This window comes from Nesoenas mayeri (genome assembly GCF_963082525.1).
Source record: "Nesoenas mayeri genome assembly, chromosome: 6".
Taxonomy (NCBI): Eukaryota; Metazoa; Chordata; class Aves; order Columbiformes; family Columbidae; genus Nesoenas; species Nesoenas mayeri.
This window is the reverse complement of record NC_137545.1, coordinates 32,290,241-32,309,136: the sequence shown is the minus strand read 5'-3', so window position 1 is coordinate 32,309,136 and position 18,896 is coordinate 32,290,241. Positions and strand designations below refer to the sequence as shown.

General features: G+C 40.6%; 1 protein-coding gene across 1 annotated transcript in view; it reads left to right on the top strand.

Moving 5' to 3' along the window:
• Window positions 1–260: 260 nt before the first annotated feature.
• HSPBAP1 (HSPB1 associated protein 1) overlaps window positions 261–18,896 on the top strand; it is a gene marked incomplete at its 3' end in the record, with an annotated part of 35,009 nt that continues 16,373 nt past the window's right edge. The window contains exons 1-3 of the mRNA XM_080346358.1: window positions 261–325; window positions 10,778–10,963; window positions 16,750–16,934. Coding sequence (XP_080202484.1) covers window positions 289–325; window positions 10,778–10,963; window positions 16,750–16,934 — 408 coding nt within the window. The 5' untranslated portion in view covers window positions 261–288. The remainder of the gene's footprint in view (window positions 326–10,777; window positions 10,964–16,749; window positions 16,935–18,896) is intronic.

The window sequence follows — 18,896 nt, the reverse complement described above, 5'->3', positions numbered from 1 at the left end:
CCCCTGGGTCGTCACCCTGCGGAGACAGGGGGCTCGGGCTCTGGGGCGGGAGCGGGGCGGCCCGTGGGAGCCGCTGCTGGGAGCGAAGGGCCGCTCGTGTGTCACCGCAGGGGTCGGGGGAGACCCGGCCAGGGGGCCGCTGTCAGCCCCGGCCGTCACGCTGCCACCGCGGCTCCGCCCCGCGCTGCTGGGCCGGGTTCGCTCCGCGGCCGGGCTCTCCCTTCCGCTAGCGAGGGCGGTGCCGAGGGGAGCCCGCCGGAGCCGTGGCGGAGGGAGAGCCGGAGCAGCATGGCTGGGGCGGACAGCCGCCGTCCTGCCGCGCCGGGTAGGTGCCCTCAGCCCCTCCACGGACGGCGCCGCCCCGGCCAGGGCCCGCCGCGCTGCGGCCTGGTGCGGCCCGGCGAGCGGCGAGGCCGGGGCCGGGCAGCGTAGCTTGTTTGTGGGCCGCGGGAGGGGAAAGCAGGGGAGTGAACGGGGACTCCATGGCTCTTCTTCAGCTCCGAAACGTCCCTCTCTAGCGTGGGCCCGTGTCAGAGGGCAGAGCGGGGCTGGGCCTGCAGTCGGTGCGGGACCCTCACGCAGGGACATCCCGCCGCAGAGCTGTCCCGGGGCGTCTGCCCTTTTAAAGTGACAAATTGCTTCGTGCTGAGCTGGATACAAATGAGCCGTGCTCCAAATTAGGGGGAAAAATAGAAGGATACAGTTACAGCCTGCACTGAAGTAATTTTTAAAATAATTTGGATGAATATACCATCATGTGGGCTACACTAAGCTCATTAGAAATTATTATCATTTAAATAGATGGAAGTATCTATTCATTAGGTCGTGTATTTATCTATATGTCTACCATCTGCAGTTGCCATAAAATTAATGGTTTGTACCCTGCACAATGCTGCATCTTCTCTGAAAAAAAAACCAACCAACAGATAATCAGTATATCAGTTTGGCTTGCTTAGGGATTCTGTCACAAACACTGGAAATTGGCTGATAAATGCCTGTGCGCTTACCTGGGGAGAGCTGACCGCTGGGATCCTTGCAGGCTGGTTTTAAATCCAGTGTCCATGGTGTAACTGTTGACGTCCTGGGCAGCGCAACACTGCATTTCACACGTGGTGCCCGGCCCAGGGTTTGGCAGCTAAAACCACACACTCCCATGAATTTTCTCCCAAAACATACAGATATTGCATTTTGTTTAGCCCACACGGCGCTGTTTGCTAGACTAAGGTTCAAATTAGAAGTTGCACTGAAAGTGCAAAAAGGAAGCTTTTACGAGCTGAAACTGGCAGAACTATTATCAAAAAGGAAATGAGATTTTGTCTAGAAAAGTTCAGAAAATTCTCCAGGAAAAATCAAACTCATGCACAATTAAATAATGGGGTGACATACAGATAGTAACAAACTAAAATTTGAGCTTGCCATGTACAACTGTAGTGACAAAAGTGTAGTAAAAATATTGGACAACATTCATATTCGGCCTCAACCAAAGCATATTGCAGTAGTGCTTTGAGGATCCAAGTAAGATTAATTCCCTGTTTTACTAGGTCTTTTTCATACATTACCACCTCAGCATAATTTAGCCCATGCCAAAACGTTATTTCAATTTAAAATGGTTATGGTACTACTGTAATTTAATTGATTTGCTGGCATTGTGCCAAAGACAAAGTGCTGTCATTTGCAGAAGTAAACAAAGTGAAAAAATATTTCTCTTTGAACATTTTTCAATTAAGTGTAGTAATTGTGAGGGTTTCTTGGTTGTTCTAGTGGCAGGAAACCCATCCAAAAATAAAGCAAGTGGGGCTTTGTCATGTTCTTTAACTGTAAAACTTGCCTCTTGCCTCTTACTACCTGCGTAATAAAATTAAAACTTGAATATAAGCAGGATGACTCCATGAAAGCTTATCCAAGCCACCTCATCTTATGATGGGTTTAAAGATATTTTGACTCTTGCATGGATCAGCAAGAAAGAAAGTTCTGAGAAATAGCAACAAAAAGAGCCGTCAAAATAAGCTCAGAAAATCTAGGTGTATTTACTGTTGACTTAATAATGATTAAAATAATTTATTTTAATTGCTTGATTTGAAATCACTCCATATTTTCATAGCTTCACAACCCATATGCGCATCTTTCAGTCATGGTCTGACCTTTTCTATTCCAGCTATTTAATTAACATGGTGTAATATTCTGTGTGAATTATTCTTGTTTGCAGGATATGGTACCATTTAAATTTGTTAATGTAAAGGAGCAGTGCATTGTTGATAAACTGTTGGAAACCAAATTAGCTTTATCTTGCAGCTAGCTGATTGCATTATTTCACTCATGGGTATAATACTTCCCTAAATATGCTAATTTCACTCTTTTCTCTGTGTGGTGACATTTTTACTGTTCTCATTACTGACATTTGTAAAATTTGGGTGGGGAAACCTTTTCTTGCTTTAACCTCATTATAATGTAGCTAAAGAGATTTGAATATTATCAGATGAAGTGCACACATATTCAGGCAAGTGGAAAGGTTATTTTGTCTCCTAGCCCAGACCTCCCATGCCTATTGCAGGACTTGCATGGACTTAACGGCACCTAGATCCACAACCGTGATACAGATGCCCATGTATATCCATTGGTAGGTGCCTCCATTTCAATCCTAAAAGCTTCCAAGGTGGTTGTGTCTCCATATTCATGCTTATCTGCCTGTGTCCAGCCTAAAACCTTCTGGAATTCATCCTAGGAGGAGTTGGTGGCCTGGAGCTCTGATAGACTACTCGTAACAGATAAAAATTATAAGGCTGAGGCTGTTATTGCTACCAAATGCTCAGCCCACCCCTGAGGCAATCCTGGCTGATTCGTTTATGGGTTGGCACCTGGACTGTGCTGATTTAAGCCTGGCTTATTAATATAAACTGAAGGCTTTGGCAGATATGTTCTAACCTTGAGGCATTTGGAGAGTGTAATTCAGCTGAAACACGCCTGTCATGTGCTGGTTGAGCTGGGCAGTCCAGGAGAGTGTCCCCCCCATGGTGCAACCCCCAGTGCCATTAGGAAGTGCCCTTTGCTCTCTCCAGTTGTCAGGTTTTTGACAGATTTGCTCTCCATGTGACTTTCTTCAGGGAGATTCGATGAACAGCAGCATCCCCTTGTTTCTTATGCCTCTCTCTCAACCGCTACTAATGTGTACAATCTTGTACTTTCTTGTGTCAACTCCTATCTTGCATGAGATTTTTATTTCTGTTAGAGTATTTCAACAAGAGCAATGGTAAAATAGTTTGGATGTCTTGGTATAAAAGTGCAACTTTAGCCTTTTGCAATTTTATTGTTTTGCTGATGTTCAAAGGGTTATGTTAAATTTTGAAGTACCATGTGCTTTTGAAGACTGGATACAGAAGACACTTGCTTTTGATACTATGAATACTACTGAATTAGTCAATGGTTGGCTTCATGACATTAATGTTTAAAAGGAATCTGAAAATATTGAAACTACTGAAAGGACTTTTTCAGATATATTAATAGGTTGGCAAATACTGAGTTTTGGCAAATTTTGCATATAGCAAGTAGCTTCCAAAATTCAAAGCAGCTGCACTGCCATGGTTTCCTCTAAAATTAAAGGTCATCTTCAGTCTCCAGGAAAGCAGGTGCTGCTGATTAGAACAAGAGTTCATCACATCTGAGTGGAGATTTGTGCCTACAGAGTCCTTGATCTTTTCCAATATTTAGCTCTTGGTGTTTACAGATAAAGAAACTTTGCAGGCAGTTGTTCTTTGAAAAAGAAAAGAGAAATAAAATCTCTGAAGGAAAGATGGTAAAGATATGTTGACACTGCTAGCAGTGGCTTGTTATATTATAAAGTTGTGAAATGTAAGCCTCTGTGTAACTAGGCTGTGCTTTTTCAGTGACAACAGAGTTTGTTTTATGTTTAATATTTATATTAAAACCCAGAACTAACGTTAATTAAATGTTAAGGTTGAAAATTAAATTAGAGGAGCTTGGTAGTTTACATTTTGGTGAGCTGCGTTAGGTCGAATGCATCCTTAGCTCTACGTTATGTCAAAGCAAGATTTCACGTTCTTTATAAGAACCTCAAGATTCAAAACATACACTGTTGACAGTTTTTCCCAGACAAATTTAATGTTGCCGCACAAGAACCTCTGTAAAGAGAAACAGTAACTTGAAACAAAGGTTAAGCTCACTTCTGCTTGTTTTACTTAAGCTGAAAGAAATGGAATGATGTAAGCAGGTGGAATAATAGCCATGCTTTTTGTTTAATGTTCCTATAATAATGTCAGTCCCTGAATCTAATACCCTGATTGTGCATGTTGGTTATTGTGCACTTCAGAAACGGCTCTTGAGATTTACATGTTGGGTCTCTCTGTTTTTTTTTAAATTCAATAATTTATGTAACTCAAAAAATACTACTTTTATTCTTCTTAAGTAAAATTTCATTCTAACAATTATGCCTTTAATTGACTCAGTCATTAATCATAATTTGTATCCTGTGTAGCATAATAGTGAACAAAGTCATATATACTTCCCTCACAACCCGTTTGTGGATCCAATTCAAGAAGCTCAGTTGTATTATTGACAATTTATTACAATGGTTTATGGGAAAAAACCATATTTTTAGAATACTATTGACTGTTTACTACAATAGCTTATGGGAAAATGGTGTATTTTAGATTTAGATTCTTTTGTTGCTGTTATTTTGAAGTTCTTGTCAGTCAAGTTTGAAGGATAGGGCAACAATAAACTCATAAATTGTTACAGTTTCTGATGATGAATTTTACACAGCGTATTCATCTATTTAAGAGTAGTGTATTCATACTTAGTGCTAACAAGGAATACAAAAAGAAATAAACTTTACTTACAATATGAGCACATTTATTCTCTTAAATTCCATGATGTGCCAGTTCTTTTACCTTCAATCATGTTATATTAGCATTAAGTTTTGTATTAGATTTCCCATCTTTTAGGCGATATTGTGAGAAACGTACATCAGTGCCAGTGGGGTATTGGAAAGGAATGGCTTTGCTGCTTAATTTCCTCAGCAGCAAGTGGGTGTCATTTACACCCCAAACAGACAGGAAGATGGAATTTTCAGTCTAGCTTAAGGAAGAACAGTCTCTCCTTTGGAGAAATTCTTTTATATCCTGATGGAAGGTTTTAGTCAACGACCACAGTCTTTTCCTTCAAAAGAAAATGAAATGCCATTTACCTGACAAGTGCTGCAGTTTCATTGTGCTTCACTTTGCTTTGAGCAATTTTGCCAATAAGAAGTGTACAAAGGTCATTGCAAATACTTTTAGTATTACATCTGTCAGTTGTACATATCCTAATTTTCCTTGGTTTGGGGGAGTGGGAGAGCAAGGGGATATTTGGCTGAAGATGCAGCAGGCAGGAGCTGCAAGGACGAGGAGCGAAAGGAAAGCTTTTCTTCTGTTGGAGGAGCTGAGATCATTCAACATGCAGTAAGTTTGCTGAAAACCAACACTTTTCTAGAAGTGCACTGGAGGGTGGGAGGAGAAAAGACAACAGGCAGAAGTTGGCCAAGGGTTCAAGAGGAGCTTTCTAGGAAGAGCTCTAAAGGATTTAGGGAGAAATTTCATGAATAGTTGCTTGAGATGATAGGCTGTCACTTAGAGCAGGGGTGGGTAGTCCCTCCCTGTGCTGTATTCTGGGCTCAGCCCCTTGCTCCATCCCTGAGATGTCTGGCAGCTCTTTCCTTGTCTTTATCAGAAGGACAGATGGAGGTTTGAGAGCACAGCCCATGCTCTTTTCTTACTTCATGTCTTGAGTACCTCAGACTTTGTGTAAGAAAAATGGCCAGATGCTCAGCCCTGCCACAGCAGGACTGGGACGTGAGTGGAAATACAAACTCCTCTTTTGGTCTCTCTCTCCTCCCACGGCAGCAGACGCGGAGGGCGAGGAAGGGTGTGTTGACTTCAGGCTACCAGAATGAGCTGCAGGTGCCAGTCTAACCCGTGCAGACTTGTCTGTCCTGAGAGGCTCCACACAACTGCTAACTAGTCTTCAGTATCCAAAATATCAATGCAAATCTAGGTTAAATGCCCCCTGGCTATGCTGCTTCTGCAGTACTGACGTTCCTGGTGTCAAAGATAATAGTAATAATTTTTCAGGAAATAATATCTAGATATTCATGCAGTATATCCTAAAATCTACTTGTGTATATTTAGATGAATTCTGTTTGCCCAAAGTAGGCTGATGGCAGCGAATAATGTTGTAATCACATGCAGATTATTTAAAGTTGGTTTTCAATTTACAGAGTTAATGTCCTGTGAAATCATTAAGTCTGACCTCCAGACCAAGTCACTTCTCTTTGGTTTGGGGAGTTTCCCCATCCTTCCACACACTTTCTCTTTTCCCTCTCCTGGTTGTTGGATAGTCAAGATTTTGGAGGTTAGTTGATTTTTTGAGTGACATGGCTGCTCTGTACTAATGTATTCAAAATCTCAATTTTTGCTTTTCACTTTTTAATTTTTTTTAAAAAAGAAATAAGGATAATGAAGCATTACAAATTTACGAGAAAAACAATTTGATGATGCTTCCACGAGATATGCTACCAGGATTGCCTTGTACTCCCTCTTTTAGAAAATAATTTTAATACCTCTCAATTAAATCTCATATTTAAGCAGCAGGGTGTTTTGGCAGAAGCCAACTACCATGCACTAATGAACTCTTCTAATTTGCTAAATTATTTTAAATGAATGACAGTACATTTAGCTTTTTAATGACAGTACATTTAACTTCTGAACAACTTTGATCAAGTCCACTTTTCGTCAGGCTGCCTGCTGTGCTAAACTCTTTATTCCCAAACCCCACTCAGTTATTCAGAAAAACTGTTAATCAGAAACATTAAATTATTTTCTCTTTTAGAAGCACAAAGACTACTGGAAAGTACTTAGCCAATTCATCGCTTTTCTTTTCCCTGCCCTCAATGCTGAGTCTGGATGAGTCTTCACATTTGACAACACTTCATGTAAAGACAACTGGAGAGCTTTGGTTTTTTAATTAGAAAATCTCTATTTCGCTATGTGTTACCTTTCTAAAGAACACCTACATTTTTCGCCAATTATATAAGCTGTGACAGTTACAAAACTTGAGCTAAAACTTGGTTCGGTTTTTCAGTTCCTGGTTGGATTCTATACATGCCTTGTGTAAAGTCAAAACATGAGACAAATTATTCCTGCTTCCTTTTGTACTGTGAGGCCACACCAGTTGTTGAGCCTGATAGAAAGAACTAATTTAAAGTATTCCTTTTCTCTTTTGGATCAGAGTACAGCTGAGAAAATGAAGACTCCAACAGAGCTTTTATTTTCAAAGGGAATATGTATTTCTATTCTCTCCTGCTACTAGATCTCCCCTAGGAATCTGATAGTTAATGCCCAATATATGCCATGGACATGTTTTTTGCCTTGCAACATATTTCATTTGTACACCTTTTACTTACATACATCCATGTCCAAACTATATGCTCTTATATATGGTATGCAATCCCAGGTTTTGCCTAGGAATCAATTACCATCAGTTACAAGTTAGGAAACACTGAGAAGCACAAGCCCAGCTCACAAGGTCTTTGTGAAGCTATGATAACAATAGCTAAGGAAAAGATTATTATTATTATTTTTAACTAGATTTTTTCTGCTCATCTCTCTTTCAAGAGTTATCTTCAGATATCTCTTTTAATTACTTTTCACCACTCCTACAGCATATAGTTCCATCAGAAATCTCTGTCGGTCACGAGCAGAGTTCTCCAAATTATCATAATAACTATTTGATGTAGTATATGGTATTTACCTTTTATACTGTGCCTTTTCTCTAAACATCCATGACAAATATTATGGGGAAGGAATTATGTCTAGCTGACTGCTGTTCTCACCAAGGAATACAAAAGAATGAATCAAGACACTTAAAAGATCCTTCACAGAAAACTGGCAAGAATCTCTATTTGTCTTTGCAAAAAAAACCCCAATGTTAATTTATATAATGCTTTAAATTTTTGAAAATGTTTCAGACTTCACTGCCAATTATATCCTATGTACTGTATGTGATTAGATAGATCGATAAAATATATATACTTTATATCTATTAATATATATACTTTAATACTGTTTGAAGATAACATTTATTAGCATCTTACTAAGACAGGCTGTCCTTTTTCATGGTTTCTAAATTTTATAGGAAAATAGGTTTACAGTTGAATAAAGTGTGGTGGCATGACAAAAACCTCCAGCTGACATTCAGTAGAGAAGAGGCTATTTAGTCTAATTGTGGTTTTTTTGTTCAGCATGGATACAAACTCTCCCAGTAGCTTGAGCTCTGAGCTTCTCACTCTATATTCACTGTGGTTAAAACTACACCTTTCAAAAGCAAAATATGCATGTGGAAGTCACATTAGAAAGCCACAGAGAATCAACAGTTGGCTTTAATGAGCCTTCCTGTCTCTCCCAGTAAAATTTCTGCTTTGATAGTACAGCCCAACTGTTGACTGAAGTCACAGGATAAATCTGAAGCTTTTGCAATAAAACTCAGCTTTACAAAATCCTCCAAAAAAGTGCCACCAGTTTCTTGCATTTCTTCGGATTTACGTTCTCTGAAATAATTAAATGTACTACCCTTAAAAAACAATTGAGAACTCAAAAAGACACCCATGTGGTGATAAACTGGGCAGGAATTATTTCATTTTTATGAGCTGGAAAATCTGAAAGGTACATAAGGCCGGCCAGCTCCTGCATCATGAAAGACACCTGTGTGTGATACTGTAATTGCACTGGTTAAAGGCAGAAGAAGTTTTATAAACCAGCTGTGAGTGTTCAGGTCTGGACTGAGTCTTGCCTTAGTCTCTGAACAGCATCAGTATGAACAAACATGCTGAGCTTTGACCTGTTCCCATGCCCGCAGCAGCTCCTGGTGCCGGCACCAGCTCCTGGCCTTGTGTCTGCAGACGGTCCTTGTGCCTGCTCTGGCCCTGCTCCCTCCAAGTGTACTAACCTACAGCTCAGGAAGCCCCAGAGCCTCCAACCGGGGTAGGCCACACCATATGGTGAGACATACGGTCCCCGTGAGGCCTCCTTATGTCCTGGTTGTGCGAGTTGCTGGAGCGTGAGACTGAAGGCCGAGTGTCGCAGACATCTCTGTCTCACGGCAACACCTTCCTGTCAAGTGTTGCTCTGCATATAAGAGGAAACATGGAAAACAAACCAAAAACCAAACTCCCTCCTGTCATCTGCCTGAAGAAAGGGAAGCCATTTAAAAATGTTATCATCCCCTAAGATAAAATATGAGAGGTCTTTGCTTTCAAATCTTCATGATGGAGTTTCCATGAGTGAAAGGAGACAGGGATTCAGTTTCCCTGGAAGTCTGTGGGAGAAGAGACCCCTGGACTGTAGCAAACCCCAGCCCTGAAACCTCTCACTGCATTTGTGTGAAGACAGTAGCTTCATTTAGAAAACTAGAAAGTACAGCTATGCTGGAGTATAAACCCTGTCGAATGAAGGGGGACTCGCTAAAGTTACCAGAGATGTGGCATACAACGTGCACAGGGCTCCTCTTATTCCTGCCATTCACCCTTCAACGTTCGTATATTTATTTTAACTGTTATGTTTGAAACAATCCAGAAGAATGTTCATCGGTGACCTTGTTCTTCTCCTGTGTTTGCCCCAGCTGGCACCACAGGGCTGCCCTATGTGTTCTCCACGGCCCGTCCCACTACACACACACGGGGTGCCAAAATTAGCACCCAGCAGGAAAGGGGATTTTCTTATCCTATATTTGTTTAACCCCTTGAGCATAGCAGACAATGATTTGACCCCTGAATAGAGTGAGTGAATTGGTTTTTTTGCTTTAAATGAGCTGCTGGGAGTCATAGGGAAGCATACATATCGATTCGGTGTATTAAATCTTAGGCATCATACAGATGCAAATTCTGGATGAGTTAACTTCAATTGAGGTTAAAATAACGATTTTTTTGGTTTTTTTAGTGATCTGAAGTTGTAGTACACTGCTTCAGCTCTATGGAGATGTTCTTTAAAAAAAAAATCAGGTTTTCATTCTCAATATGTCCCTAAAGAAAAGTTGTTCTGAAAGTGCTGAGTTTATTCAAGGTTGCTAGCATTTCAGCTTGACAGTTTCAGCGGGGCATATAAATCTCTAAACAGCAAAGGAGTAAATGGAAATCTTTGGTTAGTTTAGTTCTTGGATTGGCACAATTTCCTTTTTCTAAAATTCTGGAGATGAAAAGAAATTTTAAAACACTTTAACAGTACCTGCTGTTTTGGTTACGCTGCTGTTCCTTGGTTTAAATCAAATGCGTAGGAACCTGGTTTGCTATCTCAGAATATGCATTGCTTCTTGGAAAGAATCCCGTGCAGAAAAACTATTACTCATAAAATTTATGTTCTCTAAACTCTGGACGTTATTTGTAAGGTTTTTTATTGTTAGCTTAATTCTAAACAGTTTGGCTACGGTGCTTTATTGCCTAAGCTACAAGTGAAAATTCTAAGCACATGTCTACTTTTATTGTTTTTTTACATTTTATATGCTAATACACTGCTTTAAACTTTAGTGTAAGACTGTTCTTTCAGCGTTTGCGGTAGAAATTAAACTTCAAAAAATCTACAAATGTAATAAAACAATCAACTATAAACAAAGGTGTTAGTTCTTAATGTTTCCTGTGCTGTGGGAGATGGTAAGTAACAGTTTTTGTATCATAAATCATCTCTCTACAGCTGTTGTTTTTTGGTTTTTTATTTTTTGGTTTTTTTCCTTTGCACAGGTGAAGATGTCAAACCATTTACTCCTGAGAAAACCAAAGAAATTGTGATGTCTCTACAGCAACCTGCAGTCTTCTGTAACATGGTTGGCGACTGGCCAGCCCTGCGCTGGAATGTGAAATACCTTTCTGAGGTGTTGGATGGAAAGACAATACAGTTTAGGCTGGGTCTGAAGACGGCGGATTTGGGTGAGACTGAAGTGGACAGATGTTACATGTCACAACTCTTGTTTTTAGGTTCTGCAATCCTCTGTCTCTCCATTACCACTGTTCTCTCTCCAAGGTATTGCTTTTCACCCCAGGCTTTGTCATTAGGACATGGGATTTGGCCAACAGCAGAAATCTAATTTCTCTTTCTTATTAGAGTAGGAAGTCTGGTGAGTAACACTAACATAAGAATGAAGTATCTCAAGTTTTCTTTCCTTGCTTTGTATTGTGTGTGTTTGGTCCTGGTCTTATACATGATTCAGGATTCAGTTGTTCACATCAGCTGAGCTTCCATATTCATAAACCTTTTTTTTTTTTTTTTTTTTTTAAATCCGTAAAATGGTGATAACTCTCACCTTCCTCCAGAGGTTTTATAAGACTGTGGTGGTTTTTAATACTTTAAGGTCTTGTGATGAAAGATGCTATAGAAATACAAAGCATTAAGAAAATCGCTTAATACCAGAACAATAATTTCACCTCTAAGCCTCCATGTTTGCTCAGATATCTAGGAACATGCCAGTGGTGAAAGACATTTTTTGCACTTGATTTTAAGTACAACTTCATCTCTGTCTGTAGCCACGCAATACTAGTCATAGTCTGTCCATGGACAGACAGAGTTTCCTACCAGGGAGGGAAGATACAGGAAACGTTCTGCAAGTTGGTGATGTGCTACACACTTTAGAGGTTGTGCATTGCTTTATTCGTGCACTGTACATCCTTTGTCCTCCCAACCACATACCAAAATACATTCTGCTGTGCACTTACATTTGCCTAACGTATCTTGTCTCCCTTCAGTGTTTTTTTCTGCCTGCTTCGCCCCAGACCAGACAAACACACTTCATAAACAAAGTTCAGTATAAGTCATAGCTTTTTTTGGCCCTACCTAGCTATTCTTTCTGTACTCTTCCAACTTTCTTCAGTTGGACTACCTCTTTCTGGAATGTAGGGTCTGCCCAAAGACTCCAGATGGGGGTCTGACAGTTCTGTGGAAGTGGTAGGATTACATCACATTATCTTACTTAACAACACTGTGTGAAATTTGCTTTCTTCACAGCTTCATGACCATATTATTTCATGTGCAATTTTTGCAAGAGAAGTGATGAAACAGAAAGAAGTGTTAGAGTGAAAATACTTGGCATTTTAGGATTTCAAAGCATTTTACCAGCATGGATTAATGGTTCCTATGCCATTGCTGGGAAAACAGATGTTATTTATTCACTTCCTACAGATGGTATAACTGAGATGTAGACTTAATATGTTGGTACACATCTTCACAGCGACATCTCTATAGTTCAGTGAGATATCAGCCGGTTCCTGCACTACATGTAAAAGGCATCTCATTGCCAATAGGGAAAATGTTGCATATACATGACATTTTCCATGATGCCTTGTTAATGTATCTCAGTTGTAATATACAAGCCTTACCAGATAAAAAGGTAGTTTTGGTCCTACTCTCCATTAGGTGGTAGGCACTTTTAGAGAGCCGAATGGGGATGCCAACTGGAAAAGCTCATGGTGATACTGATGGAGTGTTGCATAGCTAAGTGATGGATTGATTCTACCAACTAAGTAGATAAGAGTCATCACTTTACAATAACTTGTAGTCACTAGGGATATAGAGTGGATTTAAATTGGAATTTGTATCTTGAAGTTGCATCTGTCTGTATTTTGCTTTTTCCTAAAAGCATCAATCCCTAGGCAGCAATCAGTTTGTCACCAATAACCTCCATTATATGCTAATGTGAGCTAGAAATGTCTTCAATAAGATGAGTAGAGCCTTCAGGGGTTATATTGTAACTGAATGAGACCTGAGATGCTATAAAAAATTTGCATCGTAAGGGTATATTAGTGAAGCCATTAGCCAAGCCATCTCAGAGTCTGAAATAATGTGATATATTTCATGTGCTACTGTCATTTGGAAGATGGTTGATCTCACTCTCGCATGCTTAACATTGTTTTTCAGCAAGGGACTCTCTTTCTTATCATTGTTCATGCTGATTTTCCCAGATGAAATGGAGGCAGTGATGTGGTTAGAGAAAGCAACAGGAGAATACAACAATAATTGTATTGATCTCTCTGAATAGTCCTCCCATGTTTACAATAGATTAATTGCCTTAAGACTAAATGGAACCACTCCTGCCACTGAGTTGGAAACATGTACAAGAAAGAAGCTGTTCTCCTCCTTATAGGTGTATTTTGGTGTCACTCTGAAATGACTGCTTCAGAGGTTCAGAGAATCATTAAGCCACAAGGTTCATCTGGAAGATGCAAAATTATTTGAGACCTCTTACTGTGACAACTTCTCACCTCTTTACTGCCACATCTGCTGCCTGGGTGGAGATTCCCGAACTGAAGATTCCTTAATACAAAAAAGTTAGAACTGCAAGTAGGGCAGCCTGGTGGGAGTTGCTTGGACTTTATATTTGCTTTTCTTACTAATTTGGAACTTCTGAGGCATCAGCAGTTCAGGCTAGACATTAGGAAAAGGTTCTTCACCCAGAGGGTGGTGGAGCACTGGAACAGGCTCCCCAGGGAGGTGTCATGGCCCCAAGCCTGACAGTGTTCCAGAAGAGACTGGACAACACCCTCAGACACATGGTGTGAACTGCAGGGTTGTCACATGCAGGGACAGGAGTTGGACTCAATGATCCTTGTGGGTCCCTTCCAACTCAGGACATTCTGTGATTCTATGAAACATGGGAAGTGTGGGAGCTATTAGTATTATTTGTGTGAATTATTTGTACTTACCTAAGTTTGTATGTTTGATAGTGTTCTGTCTGATTACACAAGTTAAACAGTATGTGTACATAAGAAGTGAAAAAGTACAGTCAGAGGATTAAGCATTGACAGAGAGAAGATATCTCCAGAGAGATTATCAGCGTTCATTACAAGAACAATGAAGGTGCTATTAATCAGGAAACCCCTACCCATCTAGTTCCAGGCACGGTAAAATATGTATTTTTCTGAGGTGGCATAAAGGGCAGGCAGCAGATATGGAAGCTGACTTTCTGGCAGAGAAAGTGCAGCATTGTAGCCCATCTATCTGATGGTTACCTGGAGCACACCAGCAATGACAAATGAAGCAGAAAGCTTACACAAAACTGACTTCTGTATGCAGACGTTTCTTAGTTGGAGCATTTTCTTTGGTTGTGTAGTAAAATGAATTAACAATGAGTTTACTGTGAAGAGGCTGGAAAGAACAAGAGGTTGTCATGCTCATCAGTTATGAATCACAAGATCTCTGGAGGAAATTTCTCTTAGACATGCTAGAGAGAGCTGATGCTGTCAGATACACAGTTGGATAGAAAAGGGCTGCAGCTTGGACATCTGCCCAAGAGGTTTTACCACTAAGGATGGCAAAAGAATTCAAGCCGCTGAGGTTTGATAAAGGGAGGGACTGCAAAGGTGGCTATAGACTCAGTTGCTAAACAGGAGGCTGAAAATATAGTACAAATACTGTAGGGTGAATAAATGTCACATAAAGCTGATATTTGAGGTGGTTATTGGAGTTGGATGTGGATGGTCAGTTTTTTTGGTTTGTAAGTGTGCCTGTGCTTTGTGATAGCATGAAATGGTTATTCCTTGCTTGGATTATTCATTTAAACAATTTTACTTCCCCAGCATCTGTGAACAGACATTTGGTTTTCCTCTAAGTTAAAAGAAATGCAGGAGACATTTCACTTGCAATCTTACTCGAGATTTAGGGTATTTTCTAAGGCTATTATTTTACTACATTTCCCTTAGTATACATTGCAAACACTGTCTTTCTGAGTAGAACAGAGCTTGGCATCTGTCAGGACCAGCCCTCAACTAAGGAGAGGAGTTCCTTCCTCCAAAAGCACATCTTCCCTCTCTCCGTCCCTCAGGTTTTAATCTGTGGCATTAGGCTGGAAATCAGAGGGCTGTCATACCTCCAGATATTATGTCACCAGACAGCACTGGTAGCTTCCTTTAGACTTACGTGTCTTAATGTATAATTTATCAATTACAAAACACCCCCAGCTTTTAGTTATTAAGTATTAGCGAACTGATTAATCATGTTTTTGCTCTCAGATGCCCATTGCTACCATTTTCACCCTAGTTGCAGTCTACAAATCCATCTAAACAATCTGTCTAGATTGCCCAGAGATGTTTCTTATTACTTTTTATTTTTCCGTAAGCACCCACACTTTGGTACTGAACAAGTTATAAATTAAACCAACAACCCTGCCCTGAGGATATTGTGTCCTAGAAGATAGTCTTGTCTTTCATGGTTGGAATTTTTAAAATTAAGCTCAGAGTGAGGTAGAAAGAGCATATTTCTTGCCTTTAAAACACTTGCTCCTGAGCTGTCTTGGAAAATAGGCAATGTCCTGAGTGCTCTTTGTTCTCATCAAAATAATACAGATATTGAGGCACCTTCAGTGGTGCTTGTATCTCTTATCTAATTTTTCCATCAGACCATCTTTTAGTAAAATGATGTGCTTTACATTAATGACTGAGTATCAGGAAAGGGCACTGGACTGCAACACAGGGAATCAGATGTAGGGGGTTGGTTATTACAGGTGATTGATATGTCTTGTGTGCAGTTCTTAGGTAGGAAGCCCTTCCACTGCACAGACCCACATTACAGATTGCTGAGTAGTGGGGCTTATCTGACATTTTTAGTTAATGAATTTGATACCGAGGAGAAGAAAAAACACTACCTAGGCTGCTAAAATGGAAACTGGCAAAATGATAGTGATAAAGGTTTGTTCAAGCTGTCCTTCCGCCCAAAGGGAATAAGAACAAATGTATGAGACTCTACGGGAATTGCTGCGATAACAAAATGAGAGCAGTAAAGAACGAAGAGCTGCTGCTGTTGCATAACAGTGGAAAGATCCCATTTCTGAGCAGCTCTGTGCAAGTTACACAAGGTTAAATTGCAGCTCTGTCATTGTCATTCATGTGGGCTGCAGTCATTTTTTCCCAGTAGTAGTTATATTAAAGTGACTGATATTTTTGATATTTTTTTTTTAACATTGGATAAGTCTCTTTGAAGCTGGCACAATTAGCAACTGTGGGAAAGGAAGATCTCTGATTAACCAGAAGTAGAGTATGCTGTGATGTGGGTTATCTTGTAGGCCTTCCAAGTGACATGACCTTGAGCTGAAAGGCTGGATCAGTCAGCCTGACCAAAGCATGACAGGGGTGAAACATTGCTGCTAAATACTTTTATGTCTGCCAAGGAACACCGCAATATGCTTTTGTCAATCCCGAATGAAAAATAAGGACATAGTGTTTTAGATGGATCACTGGCACATGGTGGCTCCAGAATTTGCTTCTTATGCATTGCCATGCTGGTTTGGTTATTGCTTAGGTGGGAGAGGTGAACACGTCCATCATGAAGACAAAATAAAGGGTACCCAAATACTTGTGTGCAGATTTGCAGCTCACACTTAAGAAGGAAGATGATGCAAAGGACAGGCGCTCTGTTGTTCAGGAGCTTGGGAGTGTTACTGAGTTACTGTGCTTACTGGCACCTTGCACATGGACAACAGTAGCTGTTGGTGTGCTTTTACCTCACAGCAGTTCAACACCATTCATTTAAACCTTAATGAAAATCCAGTAGTCTCAGACTTTAATGATGAGCTGGGTGATAGGAACCGTTTTATTGACCAGAGTCAAGCCACCTCATCCCACTTCCTATCTCCTGTTACATTTAACCAAAGCTGAGAAACTACATATTATTTGTACTGTTTCTGTGCTCAGTGCTCCTTTGATATTTGGCTTTTCTTTTGCTGCTCTAGTTCCCCAGTTTGAAACCAGGTGTAGCTATGTGGAGGCTACACTTGAAGAGTTTTTGGCATGGAGTTGTGGGCAGCTGCCTTCTCTCTCTGGACCTCTCAGTTGTTACGAGTACTCCAAATATTGGGCTTATGCTGACTACAAATACATTGCCAGGATATTTGAAGACAAGCCAGAAATTTTCCAGGTAACGCATTAATATTATCTCATTCTAGTTTAATCATTGCAAATTACCTAATGTCACTTCTGAAACCCTTGCTGCTATCCCCTTTCTGCTTCTTTGGCCATTTATTTTAAAATTCTGAAATAAAAGCTATTGGCTCTCAGGCTAACAGAGAACTAGTACCAAGTGGCAGCCATCTCAAATTCTAGGTCTCCTTATGTGCTTAAAAACCAACAAAAGTGACAAAAACAACTACCAGATTGGCAGCACACCCCTTCCCAGTTAGCCCAGTATCATTTTGTGCCTGCGCAGGCTGGGGGAGCACAGAGTCATGTGTGCAACCTCTGCAGCCAAATACCGTCCCTGCACCTCTGCTGGAGGTGTGACATGGGGTGGGAATGTCCTGTGGAGATGACAGGCAGGCCTGGCATGGTGCAAACTAGAGACCCTGCCACTGCCCCAGATCCACCTTGTACCGAATGGGACCTGGATTACCAGCTCCACTCAGGAAAGGGGATTTGATGGCATGGGTTCGCTTGTGGTAACAAGGCTGTAACATGGGTCTGCTCCATGTTGTGCCTCGTGGCTCATTTTCTCAAGTAGCACACTACCTTCCCTTAATATATTTAGGCTGTTTGCAAGGAGGAAAGATTCCGAGTCTGCAGGATTATTATCCTCGATTGCCTGTGGAGGTGGTAAAATACATGAAGTAATCTGTCCATGGAAGTACATCATCTATGGTAATTTCCAAATGCAGTTATTAGGACACCTGGCTGGGTATTTTCTGTTACTTTCCTTGTGTCTATCTGCTACGTCAATGTTCATCCATATTCTTGCTACTTCTTGCAAATTGTAAGAGGGCGAAATTAAGCAAAGCTCTATAAAAGGTGTATATTTTCCAAGGATGTAAAAAAGAATAGTAAATGAAGCCTTATTCATTTCTAGACTTTCAAATATGAAGATGGAATTGTAATTCCCTTCAAACACTGTATCACGGGAATGACAGGGAATACGAACTGACAAGCCCCTTCAAATTAATTATTTCCTCAGAAAGTGTTTCCTGTAGTCCTTATATATATTTTATTCTTTTACACCAGTGAAATCAGTACTTTGCAGTGCTCAGTCTTTTTTCACACTGTCTCCCATTGTTCTGGGGGGGACAATGTAGGGTTTGGGCACAGAGTCCACCTTACCTTTCTTTCTCCCCTCGCTTCCCTGGCACACTGAAACACAACCAGGATCACAGAACTTCAGCTGCACAACTGATACTGGGTCATGGTGTGGTTTGAACTAAGCTGGGAGCTCCAGGGATGTTTCAGGCTTCCCCATATCTTTGGGTGACATCCTCTCTCTGTGGTCCTGCCTTGGTCTTCTGTCTTTCTGCCTCAACAGACAGCACTTTCCTGTGTTTTGTGGCACAAGATAACAGCAGCTCAGAAGACCTGAATAGCCTGCAGCTTCTTTCAGTCAATAAGAACACACTTGAAGGAAACAAAGCATTTTCCTACCTCCTCCTTCCCCTTGCCCCCGTTCAAGAACAAAATTGAGGCTCCAGGAATTGCATTTGTGTGCCGGTGTCACACCACAGCCTTATCACCTGACCTATAACAAGCAACAGATTGTACTGCAATTTTAGAACAGACACATGTAATGGTTATACTGTGGATTTTATTTTTTGAGCAGAATCTTGGAAGGAAAAAAATCAATGGTGTTATGCAAGCAAATATGGTGTATGTCATCTGCCAGTTTCACAGGCATGGGAGTGAAATGCATCCATCAGTTCCAGGCTCATACGGCTTTTGAAACGCTGCTGCAAAATTTTTACCAGCTAAGAGAGTTCTTTGTAGAAATGATTTTCCATTCCTGTTTGAATTTGATGATAACCCCTTTTTTCTTTTTAGATTTTATTTAGATTTACGTAAGGTGACGTGAAGGGGAAAAGAAGGCCAACTGCACTGTTATTTGTAGTGATTAATAGGGCCATTT